At 41.2% G+C, this 20,925-nt stretch overlaps 2 protein-coding genes across 5 annotated transcripts; both read left to right on the forward strand.

Annotated features, from left to right (window-relative positions):
• The first annotated feature begins 10 nt into the window (after nt 1-10).
• tdp2b (tyrosyl-DNA phosphodiesterase 2b) lies at nt 11-3,067 on the forward strand. 2 transcript variants are annotated; one of them, XM_019350447.1, is made up of 8 exons: nt 11-32; nt 314-492; nt 731-855; nt 942-1,091; nt 1,236-1,327; nt 2,131-2,249; nt 2,340-2,510; nt 2,594-3,067. In XM_019350447.1, the coding sequence occupies exons 2-8, from the start codon at nt 343-345 to the stop codon at nt 2,873-2,875; spliced, it is 1,089 nt and encodes a 362-aa protein (XP_019205992.1). In that variant the 5' UTR covers nt 11-32; nt 314-342; the 3' UTR covers nt 2,876-3,067. The 2 variants fall into 2 exon arrangements, with proteins under 2 accessions (XP_019205992.1, XP_019205991.1); XM_019350446.2 differs by lacking the exon at nt 11-32 and having other exon boundaries at nt 236-492.
• Nucleotides 3,068-3,851: 784 nt separating this feature from the next.
• On the forward strand, nt 3,852-20,009 carry LOC102081942 (tyrosyl-DNA phosphodiesterase 2). 3 transcript variants are annotated; one of them, XR_003216026.1, is made up of 12 exons: nt 3,852-3,964; nt 7,957-8,036; nt 8,126-8,359; nt 8,493-8,584; nt 9,327-9,445; nt 9,524-9,694; nt 9,782-10,535; nt 10,646-10,693; nt 11,165-11,273; nt 11,468-11,550; nt 11,640-11,861; nt 11,994-12,032. XR_003216026.1 is itself a non-coding variant. In XM_019350449.2 (9 exons), the coding sequence occupies exons 4-9, from the start codon at nt 11,498-11,500 to the stop codon at nt 19,220-19,222; spliced, it is 939 nt and encodes a 312-aa protein (XP_019205994.1). In that variant the 5' UTR covers nt 10,061-10,535; nt 10,646-10,693; nt 11,165-11,273; nt 11,468-11,497; the 3' UTR covers nt 19,223-20,009. The 3 variants fall into 3 exon arrangements, 2 of the variants coding, with proteins under 2 accessions (XP_025758342.1, XP_019205994.1); XM_019350449.2 differs by lacking the exons at nt 3,852-3,964; nt 7,957-8,036; nt 8,126-8,359; ... (1 more) ...; nt 9,327-9,445; nt 9,524-9,694 and adding exons at nt 18,475-18,593; nt 18,684-18,854; nt 18,941-20,009 and having other exon boundaries at nt 10,061-10,535; nt 11,994-12,085; XM_025902557.1 differs by lacking the exons at nt 9,782-10,535; nt 10,646-10,693; nt 11,165-11,273; ... (1 more) ...; nt 11,640-11,861; nt 11,994-12,032 and adding an exon at nt 18,941-20,009.
• The last annotated feature ends 916 nt before the right edge of the window (nt 20,010-20,925 follow it).

Below are 20,925 nucleotides of genomic sequence, written 5' to 3' on the forward strand. Positions count from 1 at the left end.
GAAACTTTAACATGCTAGCCACAGTAAAGAAGGTAAACACAGCACCGCGTGCGTATAAAATTTTAATTTTATTAGGTTTTTTTTCCAAGTCTTTTTTTTTTAATTAAATATTTTTGATAATACAAAGTAGACTTTAATGGCATGGAAACGTATGGGATGGGATGTCAACCCTAAAAAGTCTTATTTAAGGCTTACATTTATCCAAAGTAGAAACTACTTAGCAAGTTCACCCGGAAGTATTTCATGGGTACACCATAGAGAGCTTGCAGAGAGAAAAGATGGGCTAATGTTTGGTTTTAATTTTTTATTTCAGATGTCTTTGTGTAAAACTGGTGTCTAGTAATGATGGCTTCTACCTCGGAGTCGGACACACCGTCAGTTTCTAACTTGGAGGAAAAAAGAAGCCACCTCTGTAACGAGTTTGCAGCCATAGCGGGAACTGACAGCGCCGTGGCTCAGTGCTACCTGGCTGAGAATGACTGGGAGATGGAGGTATATAGCTACACCAGCTGTGTGTAACTCTGGTGTTGTAGCCGGAGTCCAAATGGGCGTTTTTAATTGCACTCAGCACAGCTGCGGGTTATTTTACTGATTAAATGAGAGCCTGTAGCTAAAAACATTACATTGCTGCTGATGCTGATACTGGACGGATGTATATACAGCCAAGGCCTGATATTTTTAATTTTTTAGCCCTGTGATAAGCAGCACATTCCTGTCTCTTTTCCTTCAGAGAGCCTTGAACTCATTCTTTGAGGCAGACATGGAGAGAGTGTTTGATGTTGAGGAGCTTCCAGAGAAAGACACCACCCCCAAAGCTAAGAGGCAGAAGGTTGAAAATGCCCCTCCTGCAAACTGGTGAGTCTGCTGTCTTTTCTGTGTATGGTGAAGTTTACTTATGACTCTGTGCATTTTAGCCAAACTGTCTGTGGAAACATTTGCAGCATAGATTTGACTGCAGACAGTCCTGCTACCACAAAGAAACCTTCAGAAGAAGATGATGGTAAACTGTCCCTGATCACCTGGAACGTGGACGGACTTGATACGGACAACATTGCAGAGCGTGCCAGAGGCCTGTGTTCATATTTAGTCTTGTAAGCATGTGCTACACTTGTTGCAGTTTTAGGTATCATTTGGAGAAAAATTTTAATTTTGCTCAAAGTTCTGTATATTTGATAGTTAATGTAAGTAAAGTAATTGTTTTTACTTTCATTGTTTGTTGTTTTTTTGTTTCATAGATACACTCCTGATGTGGTGTTCCTGCAGGAGCTCATTCCCCCTTATGTCCAGTACTTGAAGAAACGGGCTGTCAGCTACCTGATGATTGAAGGTACAGTATGTTAGATACAGTTGGGCAAAGCACTCGTGTGAAAGATAAAATGGTCATTAATGCCTGAATGCAGTTGAACTGCTTTGGTTTCACTCAGTGTCGCATGAGGAGAGCCATTAGAGACATTTGTAGATATTAGTGACATCTGTGTTGTTCTTTCACTGCTTTTATAAATTCAGACTGTTGTACTAATATGGGGATTATAATTCTGCGGGAGCTGTGACAGGAAGCTCATTTTAACCCTACGAGGTAACATTCTACATAACCTAACGTGGACCTCCAGAGAAATGTAACTACACATTGGGTCAACACTGACTTGAATGGCATGGAAGGTTGCAGTGTAGGAGTAAAAGGAGTGTCTCATGGGAATTTTAGGGCTTTTATTGACTCGTACAGTTAAGACATTTTAGAGTCTTCAGCACCACTTATTAAAACATTTAAGTCAGAGTGTATATGTTTGAGTCTGTAAGTATACTTTTGACTCTGTGTGGATTAGAGAAAATCTCAAATGAATTCAGACTTTCAATTTGTTTTTCAGTCATTAAAGATGTATGCTTTACAATCATTGCACACTGGAAATAGGACAGTTCAAAGAAGTCATTAAAAGCCCCCAAATTACCATGACATTGATACACACAATGACTATATGTAAACTAACCACAACCGTTAAGTATCTGTGTACACATATAGTTTGCACATGATATTGATACTTGTGTGTATCAGGATGCCTTGACGAAAGATTTGATGTGAAGGGGAACCAAAGCTTAAAAGTCTCCATCTTCCTCTTGACTTGTGTTGACCAGGTGGTGAGGAAGGTTACTTCACAGGGATGTTGCTGAAAAAGTCACGAGTCAAATTTGTGGAGAGTGAGATAGTAGTTTATCCCACCACTCAGATGATGAGGAACCTGCTTGTTGCTCAGGTGTGTGCAAAATCATCTCTGATATATTCTTTGTGTGCATAAGTTCTGCGGAACGGGATACTTAGGATCATTCTCCTTTCCAAAAATCAGGTGATCGTCAACAGCCAGAAGCTGTGTCTGATGACATCCCACTTTGAGAGCTGTAAGGGACATGCTGCAGAGCGGATGAAACAGCTGCATGTGGTGATGCAGAGGATGTCAGAGGCACCTGATGATGTCACCGTTGTGTTTGGGGGAGACACAAACCTGAGGGATGCGGAGGTCAGACACTGCTCCTTCCACTCACATACAGCCAGTAAACTTGTAACAAGTAATCACAGTAACTCTTTTCTCTGGACCCTCAGGTGACCAAGGTGGGCCTGCCTGCAACTGTCTGTGATGTGTGGGAGCGACTGGGCAAGCAGGAGCACTGCCGCTACACGTGGGATACTAAAGCCAACAACAACAAAACTGTTCCGTATGTCAGTCGCTGTCGCTTTGACAGAATCTACTTCCGCTCGGCTACCAAGGATGGAGTCCCTCGTCTGGCCCCTGATCACATGGCCTTGGTGGGCCTGGAGAAGCTGGACTGTGGCCGCTACACTAGTGATCACTGGGGAATCTACTTCACCTTCTCAGCTGAATAGAACTACACAAAACAACCAGAAACATGACAGTTAAGCATTTTATTTTAGATCAGCTACTCTTAAAATCAGAGTAATGCTATGCAGGAAGATGTTCCTCACCTTATTTTAATCAGTTTTATCCTCTAATGTGTGTCTGCTTAAGTGTTTTATGTGGTTAAAATGACAAATTAAAATATGAAAAGCACCAATAAATTACGTCTTTGTTTTGATATGAACTGGAACATTGATGGATGAAAAGTCCATTAACAGAAGTCTGACAGCTCCTCAGCTTTTAACCTTGTTACATGATCTTCCTCAGTGGATGGAGATGGGACTGAAAAACACCACACACAGCATGAGAAACCCCACTGGGATTTTACTCTGTATGTAATGCATGCATCAGGCCACTAGAGAGCAGTACACAGTTGAATAGCAATTGTTCAAACACTGACTTACAGGACTGAAAGAAGTGTTATGGGAAGTCGTTAATTTTTAAGCACCACACACATATGATTGAAGCTGTTGATCCACTGATTTAACAGCTACATGCAGTAGCATCCATCCACTCTCTTCTGTTTATCCAATTCAAGGGCTGGAGCCTATCCCAGCTGTAAGAGGGCAAGACGCAGGGTACACCTTAGACATGTGGTCAAAAGTGATTTTGTGTTTATTATGTATGTCTTTACTTACATCGGTAAGTAGGCCACTTAATAATGTTGTTTGTGGCTGAAGATGACCTGATATCATTCATGTATATCACATATTATAGACCAACAAGTCATTTACAGCAGTTTAAATACGGACATTCACTTTTTGTGATTCAGGTGTTTCAGGTTAACTGGTTATACTTGTTGAAATATTCCACTCTGCCTGTTCCAGATGTTGCATCTGCAGATTTGTTCACTGAATGGTGGTCTCTGTTGGCCAGTGTGCTGTTTAGTCAAGCTGTTTGCTCCTGACTGAACTGTGACTATCACCAGTTTACATGGGTGTGTTTCCTGAATCAGTTGACGGAGCGAACATACGGAAGTAAACTCAAAATCTGTCGAGCTCATCTGTGGCGTAGCGGAGAAACTGTCGACTGGTGCTTTATTTTACAGAAATACAGAGGTATGATACCAGGTAGAAGAGTTTAAATATATATATGAATTAAATGATTTAAAATATGAAGAGGTTACGCACATATTGCAGACTGAAAGTTATTTTGGTCAATAAGACTGGAAAAGAGCTACAATTAAAAAAAAAAAAAGAAGTTCCGCCTATTAATGCCGGGAAGAGAAGTCGGAAAACTTGCCAGTTGTTTAAGTTAACAAACTTATAAACATAACTCTGACATTCAGGCACAGAGAATCTAAAGAGTTATAATCAAGCAGCCTATTCAGGTTTAAATTTGCATAACACAGTTTTAGTTTTTACTCTTTCAGCTGTAGTTCAGAGGGTATTTAATGGCCTGAGAGCAACCAAAGAATTAATGCAACAACGTGATTCAAATGTAATATTAATGTCTACCTGGAATTAATATCCACACGTACAGAATGGGGCTTGGGCATTAGGGGGTTTGTAAATATGAATGGAGATAGAACAACCTTTGAAATTTCTTATGGTGTATTCCAATAGTATTTAAGCACATGTGGTCTTAGTGTTGTGTTGGGGCTAAGTTGTGTTGGAATCTGTCTGTGGAGGGTGATGGCCAGAAGTGTTTGTCTTCTGGTCTGGTGAAAAAATAAATGGGCTTCACTTTTCAAAATGCCTTTTGGACTTGTGATTCAATCATTCCCCTCCTGGACCCCTCTACCAAGACCAGCTGTCTGTATGACCAACTCGGTCACCCAGTAGCGGTTTTAGATACGGGCGACACGGGCGGTTGCCCGGGGCGGCATCGTGATGGGGGGCGGCATCACGGGCATCGGCAAAAAAAAAAAAAAAAAAAATGCTCGTACTCATGCTGCCCCGACGGCAGCCAGCGCATATTGGGAATGTCATAGGCACCGATCGGTTTTCTATCGCCCATTTGCTGGGAGTAAGGGCGCCCTCCGTTTGCGAGGTGCGCCTGCTGCTTGCGGCACAGGGAGGAGAGAGGGCGGGGCGGCGGGGGATTCTCTGGCTGGCTGGAGCAGCATCTAATAACCAACTCGCAAAATAAAACAAAATAAAAACAAAACAACAAACACGAAAACACCGGACATTATGATACAGACTTATAATTTGCACCGATGTTTTTTCGAAATTCTATACACGAAAACTGAGCGCGAGAGCCCTCGGTGCGCCTGTGCGCTGCTGAAGTCAAAGTAAACTTTATTGTCATCTCCGCTACATACAGTCCAGTATATAGAGAGACGAGACGACGAGGCTCCAGTTACATATACACTTTAGGGATCAATAACAATTTAAAATTTATAATTTACAGTTTGATGATTTAAAGTCTCACACATAACCCGTCGAAAGGGGAGGGAGACCTGCTGCTTCCAAATAGAGCACATTTCATTCATAATGTTGTAAATCCAAGCCCATTATGTATTCATGATTTGAATCCTGGGTTGTGTGAAATCCCAGAAATACACCCTAGACAAAGTTAATCTGTGAACTAAGGTGTAGGTCTATTAGGTTATGTTGTGGTGATCCTCTGGTTGAGGGATGGGTGTTCATACTGGAGTGCAAAATTAAAACCAATGGAAGATGGACAAGAAAAGTTCAAAGCCATCAGGTCCTCAGTTTAGAAAAAAGAGAAAAGAAGAGGAGAAGAAACGAACAAATGATACAGGTAAACAGATGTGTCATTGGATAATGGCAGGTCATCCTGAAACAATCAGAATCAGAATACTTTATTAATCCCTAAGGAAATAATGTGGGTTACAGTTGCCCCAAGAAGAAATGGTAAAAATAGTAACAGTAACAGACTAAACTCCAAACAATACATTATGTTACAGATTTTAATATTAATTAGTCATTGTCAATTGTTGATTTGTCCTGTTCTCATTGTATGACGAATTATGATGGTTGTTTGGTAGCCGTTTGCATACTATGCATACATGTTTTGTGTGTGTGTGTGTGGGGTGGGGGGGGGTGCCAGAGGGAGTGTTCGCCCAGGGCGCCAAACAGGCTAGGACCGCCACTGCGGTCACCTATAACATCTAAAAGTTTCTGGCTTCAATCCTCAACCCGTTGGTAGGCAGCTCTGAACACCACATCCAGAACACCTTGGATTTTGTTGAGAAGGTGAGAGATGTCATTATTGAGGCAGATGAAACAATGGTCTTGTATGATGTTATATCTCTCTTCACTTGTGTCCCAGTCATGGAAGTGTTGGAGGTAGTTCGTAAGAGATTACAGGATGATTCCAACCTCAACAACAGGAGCACTCTCTGCATCGACCAAGTGTGTTTGCTTTTGGAACTGTGTCTTAATTCCACCTATTTCACATAAAATTGCAGTATTACAGGCAGAAACATGGGTGTGCCATAGGTTCCCCAGTTTCACCCATTGTGGCCAATTTCTACATGGTAGAAGTGAAAAAGAGGGCTTTGCTATCCTACCCTAGAACACCACTAAGTCATTGGTTCAGGTATGTGGATGACACCTTGGTGAAAATCAAATCTCAGGATGTACCACATTTCACGGATCACATTAACTCGGTGGACTGACACATCAAATTCACCAGGGAGAATATGAAAAGTGGCAGGTTAGCCTTCTTAGACTGTGAGATTTCCATCAGTAATGGGGGACATCTAAAAGCTGACGTGTACCGTAAACCTACGCATACGGATCAGTATCTAAGGTTTGACTCTCATCATCCACTGGAGCACAAACTGGATGTCATCAGGATGCTACAACACAGAGCGAAAACCATCCCCACAGACACAACGGCCAGGGAAGCAGAAGAACATCACATCAAGAAGGCCCTGAGTACATGTGTTTATCCCAGCTGGACTTTTGTCAAAGCTGGGAAAGCACGTAAAGAAAGCTCCAGCCGATGCAGGAGAGAAGGACAACTGCTGCCTAAGTGAAAACCTGTAGTGATCCTGTATGTGTCAGGAGTATCGGAACAGTTGTGATGCATTTTTTCTAAACACCGCATCTCTGTGGCTTTTAAACCCCAAAACACAATGTGAAAAAATTGGTCCACAAGGATCGGGTCCCCCGACACAAACAGAGTAACATAGTGTACGCTGTTAAGTGCAGGAGGATTGCCAGGATTTATACATCGGGGAAACCAAACAGCCTCTGGCGAAGCGGATGGCACAACACAGAAGAGCTGCCTCGTCAGACCAGGACTCTGCAGTCTATTTACACCTACAGGCCAGTGGACACTCTTTCAATGATGAGGATTTACACATCCTGGACAGGGAGGAATGCTGGTTTGAGCCGGAGTCAAGGAGGCCATTTACGTGAAAAGGGAAAGATCCTCTCTGAATCAAGGAGGGGGCCTAAGGGTACATCATTCACGTGCAATTAATGCTGTGACTGCAGACCTCACAGCCCATTGTTCCTTCAGTGGGCTGGTTTCAGTCATTATACAAATGTACTGTTTATAAGGTTGGGGGAAACCTGCAGTCAGCTGAGACTGAAGGAGTCACTTGGATGAGTGACGAAACATTTCTCCCACTGAAAACGTTACGTCCAGATGAACAGAATCAACTTTTTTGAATGCTTTTACTGACATTAATGGAAATAATGTTGGACAATTCTTTAAGGACAGAAACGTTTTCTTCCCCTCTTTCATTAATATTTTTAATTTTTCTGATAAAGTTTTTAATTCATAAATGTAGTTATTTCAAAGCCAAATCCTTTTGGAAAAGTAAGCTCTCATGACTTGCTTACATTTACATATTGTGATACTTTCTGAACCTCTGTTGTTGCTTTCTTTGCTTTGTCTGTTCATTGGCCTTTCTCTGTATGTATGTTTATTTAAGGTTGGTATAAAAATATTAAACCTTGATAGAATGGGTGGAGCTAGAACATGTAAACATACTTTCAACCATATTTCAACCCTTTTTAATTGTGTGTGTGTGTGTGTGTGTGTGTGTGTGTGTGTGTGTGTGTGTGTGTGTGTGTGTGTTTTATGACTTAAACAGTGCATAATCTTCCTGTGACCTTTATTTCAGAGAGAGAACTAATTTGCTTAAGTAGACATGGAGAGCGACTCTGAAACACACAGTGGTGGAGATACTACTCCAGATGACTGGTAAGTCTGCTGTCACCTCTTCTATGTATGGTTAAGTTTACCTGTGACTTTTTGTATTTTAGCTGACTGACTGTGTGAAAAACTTCCAGGATGGATTTGGCTGATGACAGTCCTGCTGCCAGTCCTGCTGTCAGTCCAGCCAACAGTCCAGATGCCAGTCCAGCCAACAGTCCAGATGCCAGTCCTGCTCACAGTCCCGCTGCTACACAGAAACCCTCAGAAAAAGAGGATTTTAAACTGTCCCTGATCACCTGGAATGTGGATGGGCTTGATTTGGAAAAACATCCAGAGCGTTCCATAGGCCTGGTTAAATATTTAAACTTGTAAGCATGTGTTACTTTTTTTCACACTTTTAGGCATCGTTTGGAGGAAAATGTTGCTGGAGATGCAACATTTTGCTGAAGGCTGCACATATGTGACAGTTAATATTATTTAAGTAGATTTTTATAAATGCAGGTACAACCCTGATGTGGTGTTCCTGCAGGAGCTCGTTCCCCCTTATGTCCAGTTTTTGAAGGAACAGCTCGTCAACTACCTGATGATTGAAGGTACAGTATGTCAGATTGATACAGGTAGGAAAGACACAGGTATGAATGATCAAATGGTGATTAATGGCTGAATGCAGCTGAGCTGCTTTGCTTTGACTTCATGTAACACATGAAGAGAGCTGTTAAGGACTTTAGTCAATATTAGTAACATCTGTGTTCTTCCTTCACTGTTTTTATAAAACCTGACTGTTGTACTGAGACTACATGCTTATTACTGTTGTGGGACAGCTGTGTGGCAAATGGTTCGTGGACCCAAATTAAGGACTTGCCGTACAAACTGAACTCAAAACACAGCTTTATTAGCTGGCAAAAGGCAAACTTAACAAAAGATAAGGCAGAGTAAAACTTGAACAAACTTTAAGGTCTTAAGTACACATGAGGTAATCAAGGAGATAGGACACAATGAAAACTGAGACTGGGAATAAAAAGACATGGAAACACACAACAGACTGGAGAGGCAAAAGGACAAAACACAGAGAGAAAAACATGCGAACAGGACTACAGACGTATTAACTAGACAAGACAGGGAACATATGCAGACACAGAGACACAAGAGGGAAAACGGGGATCACCAAGGGAACTAAGATCAATCAGGGAACAGAACTAGAAACATGGATAACAAAACTCAGAATAGCTAGGAACTAATACTCAAAGAATAAATAAATCATTGACTAAAGATGTGATTTGAAGGGGAACCAAAGCTTAAAGGTCTCCATCTTCCTCTTCCTTTTGTGTTGATCAGGTGGTCGGAAAGGTTACTTCACAGGGATGTTGCTGAAAAAGTCACAAGTCAAACTTGTGGAGAGTGAGATAGTAGCTTACCCCACCACTAAGATGATGAGGAACCTTCTGGTCACTCAGGTGTGTGCAAAATCATCTCTGATATTTTTTTCATGTTCATAAGTGACGCTCAGGAACATTTTCGCTTCCAAATATCAGGTGATCGTCAATGGTCAGAAGCTGTGCCTGATGACATCCCACTTTGAGAGCTGTAAGGAAAATACTGCAGAGCGTCTGAATCAGCTGCATGTGGTGAAGCGGAGGTTTAAATGTGCACCTGATGATGTCACCGTTGTGTTTGGGGGAGACACAAACCTGAGAGATGCGGAGGTCAGACACTGCTCCTTCCACTCACATACAGCCAGTAAACTTGTTAACAAGTAATCACAGTAAGTCTTTTCTCTGGCGCCATCTTAGGTGACCAAGGTGGGCCTGCCTGCAACTGTCTGTGATGTGTGGGAGCGACTGGGCAAGCAGGAGCACTGCCGCTACACGTGGGACACCACTGCCAACAACAACAAAACTTTTCCCTTTGTCGCTCGCTGCCGCTTTGACAGAATCTACCTCCGCCCGGCCATCAGACGTGGAGTCCCTCGTCTGGCCCCTGATCACATGGCCTTGGTGGGGCTGGAGAGGCTGGACTGTGGTCGCTACACTAGTGATCACTGGGGAATCTACTGCACCTTCTCAGCTGAATAGAACTACACAAAACAACCAGAAACATGACAGTTAAGCATTTTACTTTAGATCAGCTGCTCTTTAAATCACTGTAACACTATGCAGGAAGATGTTCCTCACCTTAATTTAATCAGTTTTATCCTCTAATGTGTGTCTGCTTAAGTGTTTCATGTGGTTAAAATGACAAATTAAAATATGAAAAGCACCACTAAATTACAATGTCTTTGTTTTGATATGAACTGGAACATTGATGGATGAAAAGTCCATTAACAGAAGTCTGACAGCTCCTCAGCTTTTAACCTTGTTACATGATCTTCCTCAGTGGATGGAGATGGGACTGAAAAACACCACACACAGCATGAGAAACCCCACTGGGATGTCACTCTGTATGTAATACAAGCATCAGGCCACTAGAGAGCAGTACACAGTTGAATAGCAACTGTTCAAACACTGACTTACAGGACTGAAAGAAGTGTTATGGGAAGTCGTAATGGTGAGTCCAACTTTTAACAGCTGCACACGTATGCCTGAAATTGTTGATCCACTGTTTTAACAGCTACATGCAGTACCATCCATCCACTCTCTTCTGTTTATCCAATTCAGGGGCTGGAGCCTATCCCAGCTGTAAGAGGGCAAGACGCAGGGTACATGGTAAAAAGTGATTTTGTTTATTATGTGTAATGTCTTTACTTACATCAGTAAATATGCTTTCGTGAGCAGGATTTACAAAGGGGTCATTTATAAAATAAAAAAATACATGCTATGGAAGAATCTATGACCTCGTTATTGTACCTGCGTTATTACCAATACAGCGCTTTTTGTCCACTTATTAATGTTGTTTGTGGCTCAAGATGACCTGATATCATTCACGAGGGATACATTTGACATGTAATTCACACAAGCTAACAAGTCATTTACAGCAGTTTAAATGCAGACAGTCACTTTTTTCAGGTTAACTGGTTATATTTGTTGAAATCCACTCTGAGTGTTCCAGATGTTGCATCCGCAGATCGTCATTTTCACTGAATGGTCGTCTCTGTCGGCCAGTGTGCTGTTTAGTCAGGCGGTTTGCTCCTAACTAAACTGTATCACTAATTTACATGGGCGTGTTTCCTCAATCAGCTGACCGAGTGAACAGGATGTATGCAGGTAAACTCGAGACTCTGTCGAGCTGATCTGTGGTGTAGTGGAGAGACTGTCGATGACTGATTCACTTCACAGAAACACAGAGGTACGATACCAGGCGGAAGAGTTTTGTTTCTTTATGGTTCAAAGCATACTTTGAACCATATTTGTTTGCAACCAAGGACACAAAGACACAAATAAACATACTGAGAGACTACCTGCGTGTATTTGCAGCCAAGCCATTTTGAACGTTATAGTAAATGAATAGAAAGCATAACCTTCCTGTCACTTTTCTTTCAGAGAGCCTTGAACTAATTTGTTGAAGCCGACATGGAGAGTGACTCTGAAACACACAGTGGTGAAGATACTACTCCAGATGACTGGTAAGTCTGCTGTCTGTTCTCCTACGTGTGGTGAAGGTTACCTATGACTCTTTGTGTTTTCATTGACTGACTGTGTGAAAAATTTGCAGGATGGAATTGGCTGATGACAGTCCTGCTGCAAGTCCTGCTGCCAGTCCTGCTGCCAGTCCAGCCAACAGTCCAGATGCCAGTCCTGCTGTCAGTACTGATGCCACACAAAAACCCTCAGAAAAAGAGGATTTTAAACTGTCCCTGATCACCTGGAATGTGGATGGGCTTGATTTCGAAAACCTTCCAGAGCGTTCCATAGGCCTGGTTAAATATTTAAACTTGTAAGCATGTGTTACTTTTTTCACACTTTTAGGCATCGTTTGGAGGAAAATGTTGCTGGAGATGCAACATTTTGCTGAAGGCTGCATATATGTGACGGTTAATATGATTAAAGTAGGTTTTTATAAATGCAGGTACAAGCCTGATGTGGTGTTCCTGCAGGAGCTCATTGACCCTTATGTCCATTTCTTGAAGAAGCGGCTTGTCAGCTACCTGATGATTGAAGGTACGGGTAGGAAAAGTACAGGTATGAGTGATCAAATAGTGATTACTGGCTGAATGCAGTTGATCTGCTTTGGTTTCACGTAGTGTCACACATGAAGAGAGCTGTTAGGGACTCAATATCAATAACATCTGTGTTCTTTGTTAACTGTTTTTACAAAACCTGACTGTTTAACCAAAACTACCAGCTTATTACACAGGCTATGGAATAAACTTTAGAGAAGCTCAGTAGTTTGGGCCTGTTTTGGTTTTCCTGGTTTTCTCTCACATCCAGCACAGTCTGCACACAGAGAAGCGAAGTACAATTCATAATTCAAAGTATATATTAGACACATGAAAACAGGAATTGTTTTCAATTGTCTATTAATGGGGAGATGCCGTGGTTTAGACTTAGCGCCCCCTGATTTGTTGTCCGCTGTGTCCTTCCCCATGGCACGGTCATTAACCTCCAGTCAGGGATCCTATCCTGTGGGAGAAAACCCGTTCCTACCTCTACACTCAACTCTGTCTATCCCTCTTACTTCACCCTTCACACCGTGGGGTTAATGCTTGTATCCTTTTAACAAGGAGTGTATCAACTCTATTATTGTCATACATTACAATTAATGTTAAACAGAAGCTTTATCAAAAAACGAATTTCTAACAAATCCCTCCTGTCACACCGACAGGTGTGAGTCCCATTAATGCAGATCCTTTGACTCATTCTTCCAGGATTCCCAGCCAGGTGTGATACCTTTCTCTCTTAAAAGTGCTGTTTAAGCATACCTTTCTCTGGATTTTCACCACCTACCTGCTCTTCTTCATCTGAGTCTCCACCCTTCTGTTTATTTTCAGTTGCTCTTGGAGTGTAAAATTTGTATGCAAACATAGCAGTAATAATACAAAGGAAAAACTATCAGATTACACATGGAAATATGAAACAGCATTAGTTGTTCAACTGCAGAAAGACAGCTTTAAAGTTAAATTAATTTATTCATTTATGAGAGACTGTTGTCGAGTTAAGGAAACCATTTGGTGTGAGACATGTTTATCAAACTATATCATTAAATCCATCAGCCAGTGTTTCTAATTTACAGACCGTTTCTGTACAACAACCATTAGCAGCAATATTGTTAGGGATGAAGGTACAACATACATCACCAAACATCAGACACGCCCTCCTTTCATGACGTTCTATTTTTCCATGTCATGAGACTTCTTACATCCATTTGTTTTCATATCCATCTGTCTTCATCGTTGGTGTCTAACAAATGTTCTAAGAAAGGTTGCCATGGTGTAAATTTGCTTGTGTGCTTTGTACTTATCAGTGACCTGTCCAGGGCCACCTACGACGTGGCACGCAAACACTTTAGAGTCAGCTTCAAAGATGTCCTTGGAACTCTACTGTGAGGGGATAGTGCCTGTGACTGAACCGGTGGATAAATGAATACAACAAACCATGATCTAACTTTGATACCAATGCCTCTCAAAGTCTGAGGTAAAACCAGGAGCTGCCATGTGTTTCCACACAGCCGCCGTACATCAAATACTTTTGATCTGGATTTTGCAGCAGTGACAGATCAGCATTTTTCTATCTATGCAGTTACTGTGCCTACATCGCTGGTGTCACAGGGGAAAACAAAACAGTCAGTCACATTTAGCTCTGAAAGAAGTAGTTCATCCTTTGGGTGCTCGAAGCATGTTTGAGGCCCAGTGAAATCCCTTAATGAAGTGGAATGACCACAAAAGTCTATTTTTAGGGTTTCAGGTGACGTGTCAGAATTCAGTAGATATGACAAAGGAATGTACAGCTGTTGTTATATTTACTAGGGTAATGAGGATCTAATGCACAGCTTTCTTATGTGTCAGGAAGCAGTCTAGCTGCCATACAGAATGAGTACGAGTAATTTGTTAGTCAAGTATCTGTGAAATTTGCATACTTTAATTACTGTATTTACTTTTAATAACATCAGGACAAGAAAAGAGTTTGAAACTCAGCAATTCATATACAGCTTTTCTGTGTTTGTGACGTTTGGAGAGTCATGTAGATGTATATCATCAGTAAAATTATTAGAAAAGTCACATCAATAACCACCACAACTGAAAAACTTACTGAACCTTTCAGGCAAAACCAGCCTGACTGTTTAATCGGGTGTTATCTACGTTTCATTGCTGATCACTCCTGGGTGACTCAGAGTCTCACTCTGCACGTCAGTGAGTTGAAGCTTGGCACACTCACGTTGGAGGAGGGCGCTCTTTCACCCCTCACTCTTGTTCCAACGCAGCTGAAGGTTGAAAGGGCAGAGCACGTCGTAAACCCTTGTTGTCTTCCTCAGCGTCAACATGGAAATCCTTCAACCCTTTGCGTTATTACTGTGGTACTAAAGATCTCTGATCAGCACCCAGTCTGGAATTCCTCACCTTGGGATGATTTCTTGCAGTAAGGCTTTGGCTACTGCACCTGTATCTCTTTTACTGGAAAGGAAAATTTCCAACCATTTTGAGAGCATATCAACAAACACCAAGCGATATTTTTACTTTCAGTTTTTAACCTGAGTTCAGTGACCTTTACTTATAGATTATCAAAAGGCTTATCTGGCATAGATATTGTACCTGTCGAGTTTTAATACCTGTACATTGATTGTTAGATACACAAGTAATTGAACAATTTAAAAAAATTTAAATTGCTGCTGCTAAGTAAATCTGGAATCCCTTTTCTTGTGTAAGTTGTATTTGTTGTACCGTCCCTCCTTTTGACACATGGTCCTTCCCATGTGCCAATTTAGCATCATTAGCAGAATGAGAAAAAGAAAAATCTTAGTTACATTGCTTCTTGGGCAATATCAGGGCTTGTCCTCTGGAGTAGCTTTGCTTCAATTTTAGGAGATGAAGTTAGTGTGTTTTCATGTTATGGTCTAGTTCCATAATCTGTTTAACTCCTGGCTTTGCCACTGCATCTGCTCTAGAACTGCCTAGAAAAACAGAGTCTTTGAGTTACTATGAACTTCACATTTACAAACAGCTCTAGTTTATTGGAGTAATCAGGCATCCAGCACTACGGCCACAAGTTTGTCATGTGCAATGGATTTCCCTGAATCAGTTAAAAACTATTGTTTCCATGATATACCAAAATCAAGTATCACCCCATGTGTTTATCCAGAATTACTGTAAATGGTGACTGATCTTAAGTGATTTCACTTGCTTGTTTTAATGGTACAAGCTCAACAATATGAGCTGAATAGTGATATGATAATGAGCCTAATGCTAAGATGTTCTGTGAACACTGCACATCCTGCTTTATTTTCACTGGTGTCTGGGTTGTGTGACGGCGAATCATCCACAAAGACCTTCAGAATGAAGTCACATCTGTCTGTACTTCACTGAGGGACTAGGCAGGGTTGCTGTTTGTCCCCCCTGCTCTTTGCTTTAAGCTATGGAGCCTCTGGCCATTGCAGTTAGGAACAGCTCTGACATTGTAGGCATATCCAGTGACTTTCTGGCTACTATTTAAATTGAACTTTAAGGACCTCATTGATAGTATTAAAGCTAAGATAGATAAATGGACATTTCTCCCACTTTCTTTAATTAGATGTCTCAATATAATTAAAATAGTTGTACTTCCTAAATTTATTCATCTCTTCCAAAACATACCCGTCTTTCTCACATCACCGTTTTTTAAAACTGTCGACTCGATCATTATGTCTTTCTTCTGAGCAAATAGATCCCATAGAATTGTGAAGGCACACTTGCAGAAACCCACCTCTGGAATAATGTTTTAGCTGTTCCTGCTGTTCAGATGGGATGCGGTCCAGCCTGGCCTTTTATAGAGGCGCACAGCGCTAAATCCAGCTTTGGTACATCGCTTGATGCTATTCTAAGCCAAACATACCTTCCAAACTTCTTAGGAAATTTTGTCCTAGGTCATTAGCTTAGGATCATAAAGCAAGTTAGGTGCTTTGTTCCTTCCAGACCTATCCATTTTTGCCCCCATAACTCAAAGACTTTCTTTTTTACCTTGGATGATGGACCCTGTTTATAAGCATTGGTCAGAATGAGTTTGTCACACTATTAAGGACTCTACATCGACAATTGTTTTGCTTCATTTGCTCAGCTGCAATCAAAATGTATGCTTCCCTCTGCTCATTTATTTTGATACTTACAAATCAGGTATTTTGTTAAACACTCTTTCTCCCATCTGGACCAGCCCCCTGCTCATAGTGAGTTCTGTGATAATTTGATTGAAAAATCCTGTTTCCAAACACCTAATCAGCCAGTTTACTTCACTTTTTACCCTTACAGCACCTACATACCACATCAGGGATGCTTGGGTTAAGGACATGGAAGTAGAGATATCAGACGCTTTATGGGCCAATGGGTTGAAGAGGATTAAAGACTGCTCTGTTAATGCCAGATTACAATTTATACAGTTCAAAGTCCTTCATCATTTGCATTTCTCTAAAACAAAGCTAGGCAGTATTTGTCCATCTATTTCCTCATTGCGTGATAAATGCAAAGCAGTGGAAGGAACCCTTGGCCCTTAAAATCTTATAAATAAACTTTTTTTTTTTTATTAAAGAAAGAGAAGCATGTGGAATGCTGTCATGGATTCTATAAAAACAGTTTTGTCAGTGAGCATTACTCATCTTTTGTTAAATACACACTGTTTATTCATATCCTCTCAGTTTCTTGTACCTCTGTACCATTTTTTCTCAAACTGCTCATCAGTTCCCTCTGACCCATGTGCTGTTACATGCAGCGCGTTTGTTTCCATGTAATCAGATGTGTGTGTGTGTGTGTCATGGTACAAATTTCACATGTTTGTCAGAAACAGGAAAATCAACAGTCTGTTGGAGTCATTGCACTCATTTAATCATCTGCAAGATGGAAATAAATCACCTTTCCCTGAAATAATGGCAGTCATCTAGTTTACATGTCAAACCTTAACCCACCAAGTTGACAGGACAGCATGTTAACAATAGAAATGCACGTTTTAAAGATTATTATAAAAGATCATTTCCTTTATATAATTAATCTCACGTGTTGTTTAATCATTAGAAAGCGTCTTATAATTCTAACATATTACCACTAAATTTGTTGACTGATCACTAATTGGAGGCACTGGTCTATTAAAAAATCAACCTGTTGTCCTGCAAGGTCTCGGTCAGCACTAAGTGTCATTTGGTAGTAAGTGTCTGTTAAGTTTTCCAATTTTAACAGTAATGACAGATATGGCATGTTTATGAGTGTAGGCTGGTCTTCATTACACGCATGCGCGTGTGTGTGTGTGTGTGTTTTTGTGTTAGTAAGCGGGTTAATACTTTTGCTGCTGGGATGTTGTGATGCTCAGGACCCTTTCTTAACCTTAACCTTTTCATGTGTGCCCACACTAAAAACAGCCTTCATTGTTCCTCTATGTTCTCTTCTCTCTCCTTGTTATCTTCTTCCTCCTTCTCACGGCCGCTGCCTGCGTCTCCCACATCCTGTAGCACATCATGGTTATAATGCGTACATGATCAGCGGTTCAGTGGGCAGTTCTTCTTCAGCTTTGTCTTATTTTTCAGTTACTCTTTCAGTCAGGGATCTTCTCCTGTGTGAGGAAACCCCTCCCTACCTTACAGTTGTTACCAGGGACGTTTTATTTTCTTGCTGATGTCAGCTTTAACTGACACAATGAAGTCAGTTTTTCTTTCTTGTTGACTACAGCACCCTGTTATCATACACCCAAGAACAAGCAGCCTGTCTGCTCTGTGTTGTGCTCTGTAAGTGTTTCCTCCTTTCACACCATCAGGTGTGAATTCCACTATTGCAGATCCTTTGAAGAATTTAGGGAATTTTTGGAAGAATTTTGTAGTCTTCCTCCTTCAGTATTCCATTACTTTATACAATGTACCAATGCTACTGGCAGCAAAACAGCCCCAGAGCAAGATGATACCACCATGCTTGACAGCTGATACGGTGTTTCTAGGTTTGAAAGTCTCATCTTTACTCCTTCACACATACCTCCTGTAATTGCTCAACCTTTTCTCTCACCTGACCATAAAACATTTGACCAGAAACAATTTGACTTGCCCATGTGGGCAGCCTCAAATTTAAGGTTTAAGAGTGTGGATTTTGGAGCAGGGGCTTCTTTCTTGGTCAGCACACTCTCAATCGGGTTCACTAATTTAATTTAATAACTAATATCCTTTCCTCAGATTGTGACAATTTTTCCAAGGTCTGGAAGAAGATCCAAAATGGTGACACATTTGAATAACTTGAACGGATGAGTTTTTTTAGAAATGGCTCTAACTCATGTAAATGTGCAGTTTCCTTTTCAAATCCCCAGCCCATGATCACTGGTATAAATGAGAACCTACCTGTCAGTGGACTTAAAATAGCTTTTGTTTTTTGTCCTCTTCCTTTTGTGTTGACCAGGTGCTGAGGAAGGTTACTTCACAGGGATGTTGCTGAAAAAGTCACGAGTCACATTGGTGGAGAGTGAGATAGTACCCTATCGCACCACTAAGATGATGAGGAACCTGCTTGTCGCTCAGGTGTGTGCAAAATCATCTCTGATATTTTCTTTGTGTGCATAAGCTCTGCTGAACATGACGCTCAGGAACATTTTCTTTTTCAAAAATCAGGTGATCGTTGACGGCCAGAAGCTGTGCCTGATGACATCCCACCTTGAGAGCGGTAAGGCAAATTCAAAAGAGCGTATGAATCAGCTGCATGTGGTGAAGTGGAGGTTTAAACGTGCACCTGATGACGTCACCGTCGTGTTTGGGGGAGACACAAACCTGAGGGATGCGGAGGTCAGACACAGCTCCTTCCACTCACATACAGCCAGTAATCTTGTAACAAGTAATCACAGTAACTCTTTTCTCTGGCGCCATCTTAGGTACCCAAGGTGGGCCTGCCTGCAACTGTCTGTGATGTGTGGGAGCAACTGGGCAAGCAGGAGCACTGCCGCTACACGTGGGACACCACTATTAACACCAACAAGAAAGCTTCCTTTCCTGTTCGCTTCCGCTTTGACAGAATCTACCTCCGCCCAGCCATCAAACGTGGAGTCCCTCGTCTGGCCCCTGATCACATGGCCTTGGTGGGGCTGGAGAAGCTGGACTGTGGCCGCTACACTAGTGATCACTGGGGAATCTACTGCACCTTCTCAGCTGAATAGAACTACACAAAACAACCAGAAACATGACAGTTAAGCATTTTATTTTAGATCAGCCGCTCTTTAAATCACAGTAACGCTATGCAGGAAGATGTTCCTCACCTTAATTTAATCAGTTTTATCCTCTAATGTGTGTCTGCTTAAGTGTTTTATGTGGTTGAAATGACAAATTAAAATATGAAAAGCACCAATAAATTATATTGATATGCCCTTACATTGATGGATGAAAAGTCCATTAGCAGAAGTCTGACAGCTCCTCAGCTTTTAACCTTGTTACATGATCTTCCTCAGTGGATGGAGTTGGGACTGAAAAACACCACACACAGCATGAGAAACCCCACTGGGATGTTACTCTGTATGTAATACAAGCATCAGGCCACTAGAGAGCAGTACACAGGTGAATAGCAACTGTTTAAACAGTGACTTACAGGACTGAAAGTAGTGTTATGGGAAGTCGTAATGGTGAGTCCAACTTTTAACAGCTACACACGTAGCCTGAAGTTGTTGATCCACTGTTTTAACAGCTACATGCAGTACCATCCATCCACTCTCTTCTGTTTATCCAATTCAAGAGCTGGAGCCTATCCCAGCTATTATAGGGCAAGAGGCAGGGTACACCTTAGACGTGGTAAAAAGTGATTTTGCCACATGTGTTTGTGTTTTGTGTGACATTAAAGGAAATAAAATTTGGCATGTTTAATTAAGGATGGAAAGCCCCCACCCCTGGTTAATATTTCTATTTGTTGTAATAAAGTTTGTAATTAATAAATGTAGTTATTTCAAGCTCAAATCTGTTTGGAAAAAGTCAGCTTTGTTTGCTTTTCTCTGTTCATTGGTCTTTATCTGTATGTATATTGATTAAAGTTTGGGTAAAAAAGTTATACTACCTTTCCTTAAGGTTCCATCTTACTATCACCTCGAGAATATTTCAAGGATAAAAGATCTGATGTCTCAACAGGACCTGGAAAAACTAGTCAATGCATTCATCTTTAGTAGGCTTGATTAGTGTAACAGCATCTTTACAGGTCTACCTAAAAAATCAGTCAGACAGCTACAGCTTATTCAGAACTCTGCTGCTCGAGTCCTCACTAAGACCAAAAAGGTGGACCACATCAGTCCAGCTCTGAGGTCTTTACACTGGCTGCCTGTCCGTCAGAGGATAGACTTTAAAGTTCTGATGCTGGTCTATAAAGCTCTGAATGGTTTAGGACCAAAATACATCAGTGACCTTCCAGATCCCTCAGGTCATCTGGATCCGGTTTTTTATCAGTTCCCAGAGTCAGAACCAGACATGGAGAAGCTGCATTCAGCTTTTATGCTCCATATATCTGGAACAAACTCCCTGAAAGCCTCAGATCAGCTGAAACACTCAGTTTATTTAAATCCAGGTTGAAGACTCACCTGTTCTCAGCTGCATTTGAATAAAGCACCAAATCCGCACTGTTTTACTTTTAAGCTTAAATTTCAAAACTTACATTTTAACTACTGATTTTATCTACCTTTCTTTTTTCTTCATTTGAAATCATGCTTTTATTTGTTTTTGTTTTTTAATGTCTCTGAAAAGCCCTTTGAATCACCTTGCTGTTGAATTGTGCTATATAAATATACTTGCCTTACCTTGCCTTGACTTTATAGAATGGGTGGAGCCAGAACTTCGACCTTAATGTGATTATCACGAGTTTAAGTGGGCGTGTTTCCTAAATCAG

Source organism: Oreochromis niloticus, linkage group LG22 (assembly GCF_001858045.2).
Source record: "Oreochromis niloticus isolate F11D_XX linkage group LG22, O_niloticus_UMD_NMBU, whole genome shotgun sequence".
NCBI classification, from domain to species: domain Eukaryota; kingdom Metazoa; phylum Chordata; class Actinopteri; order Cichliformes; family Cichlidae; genus Oreochromis; species Oreochromis niloticus.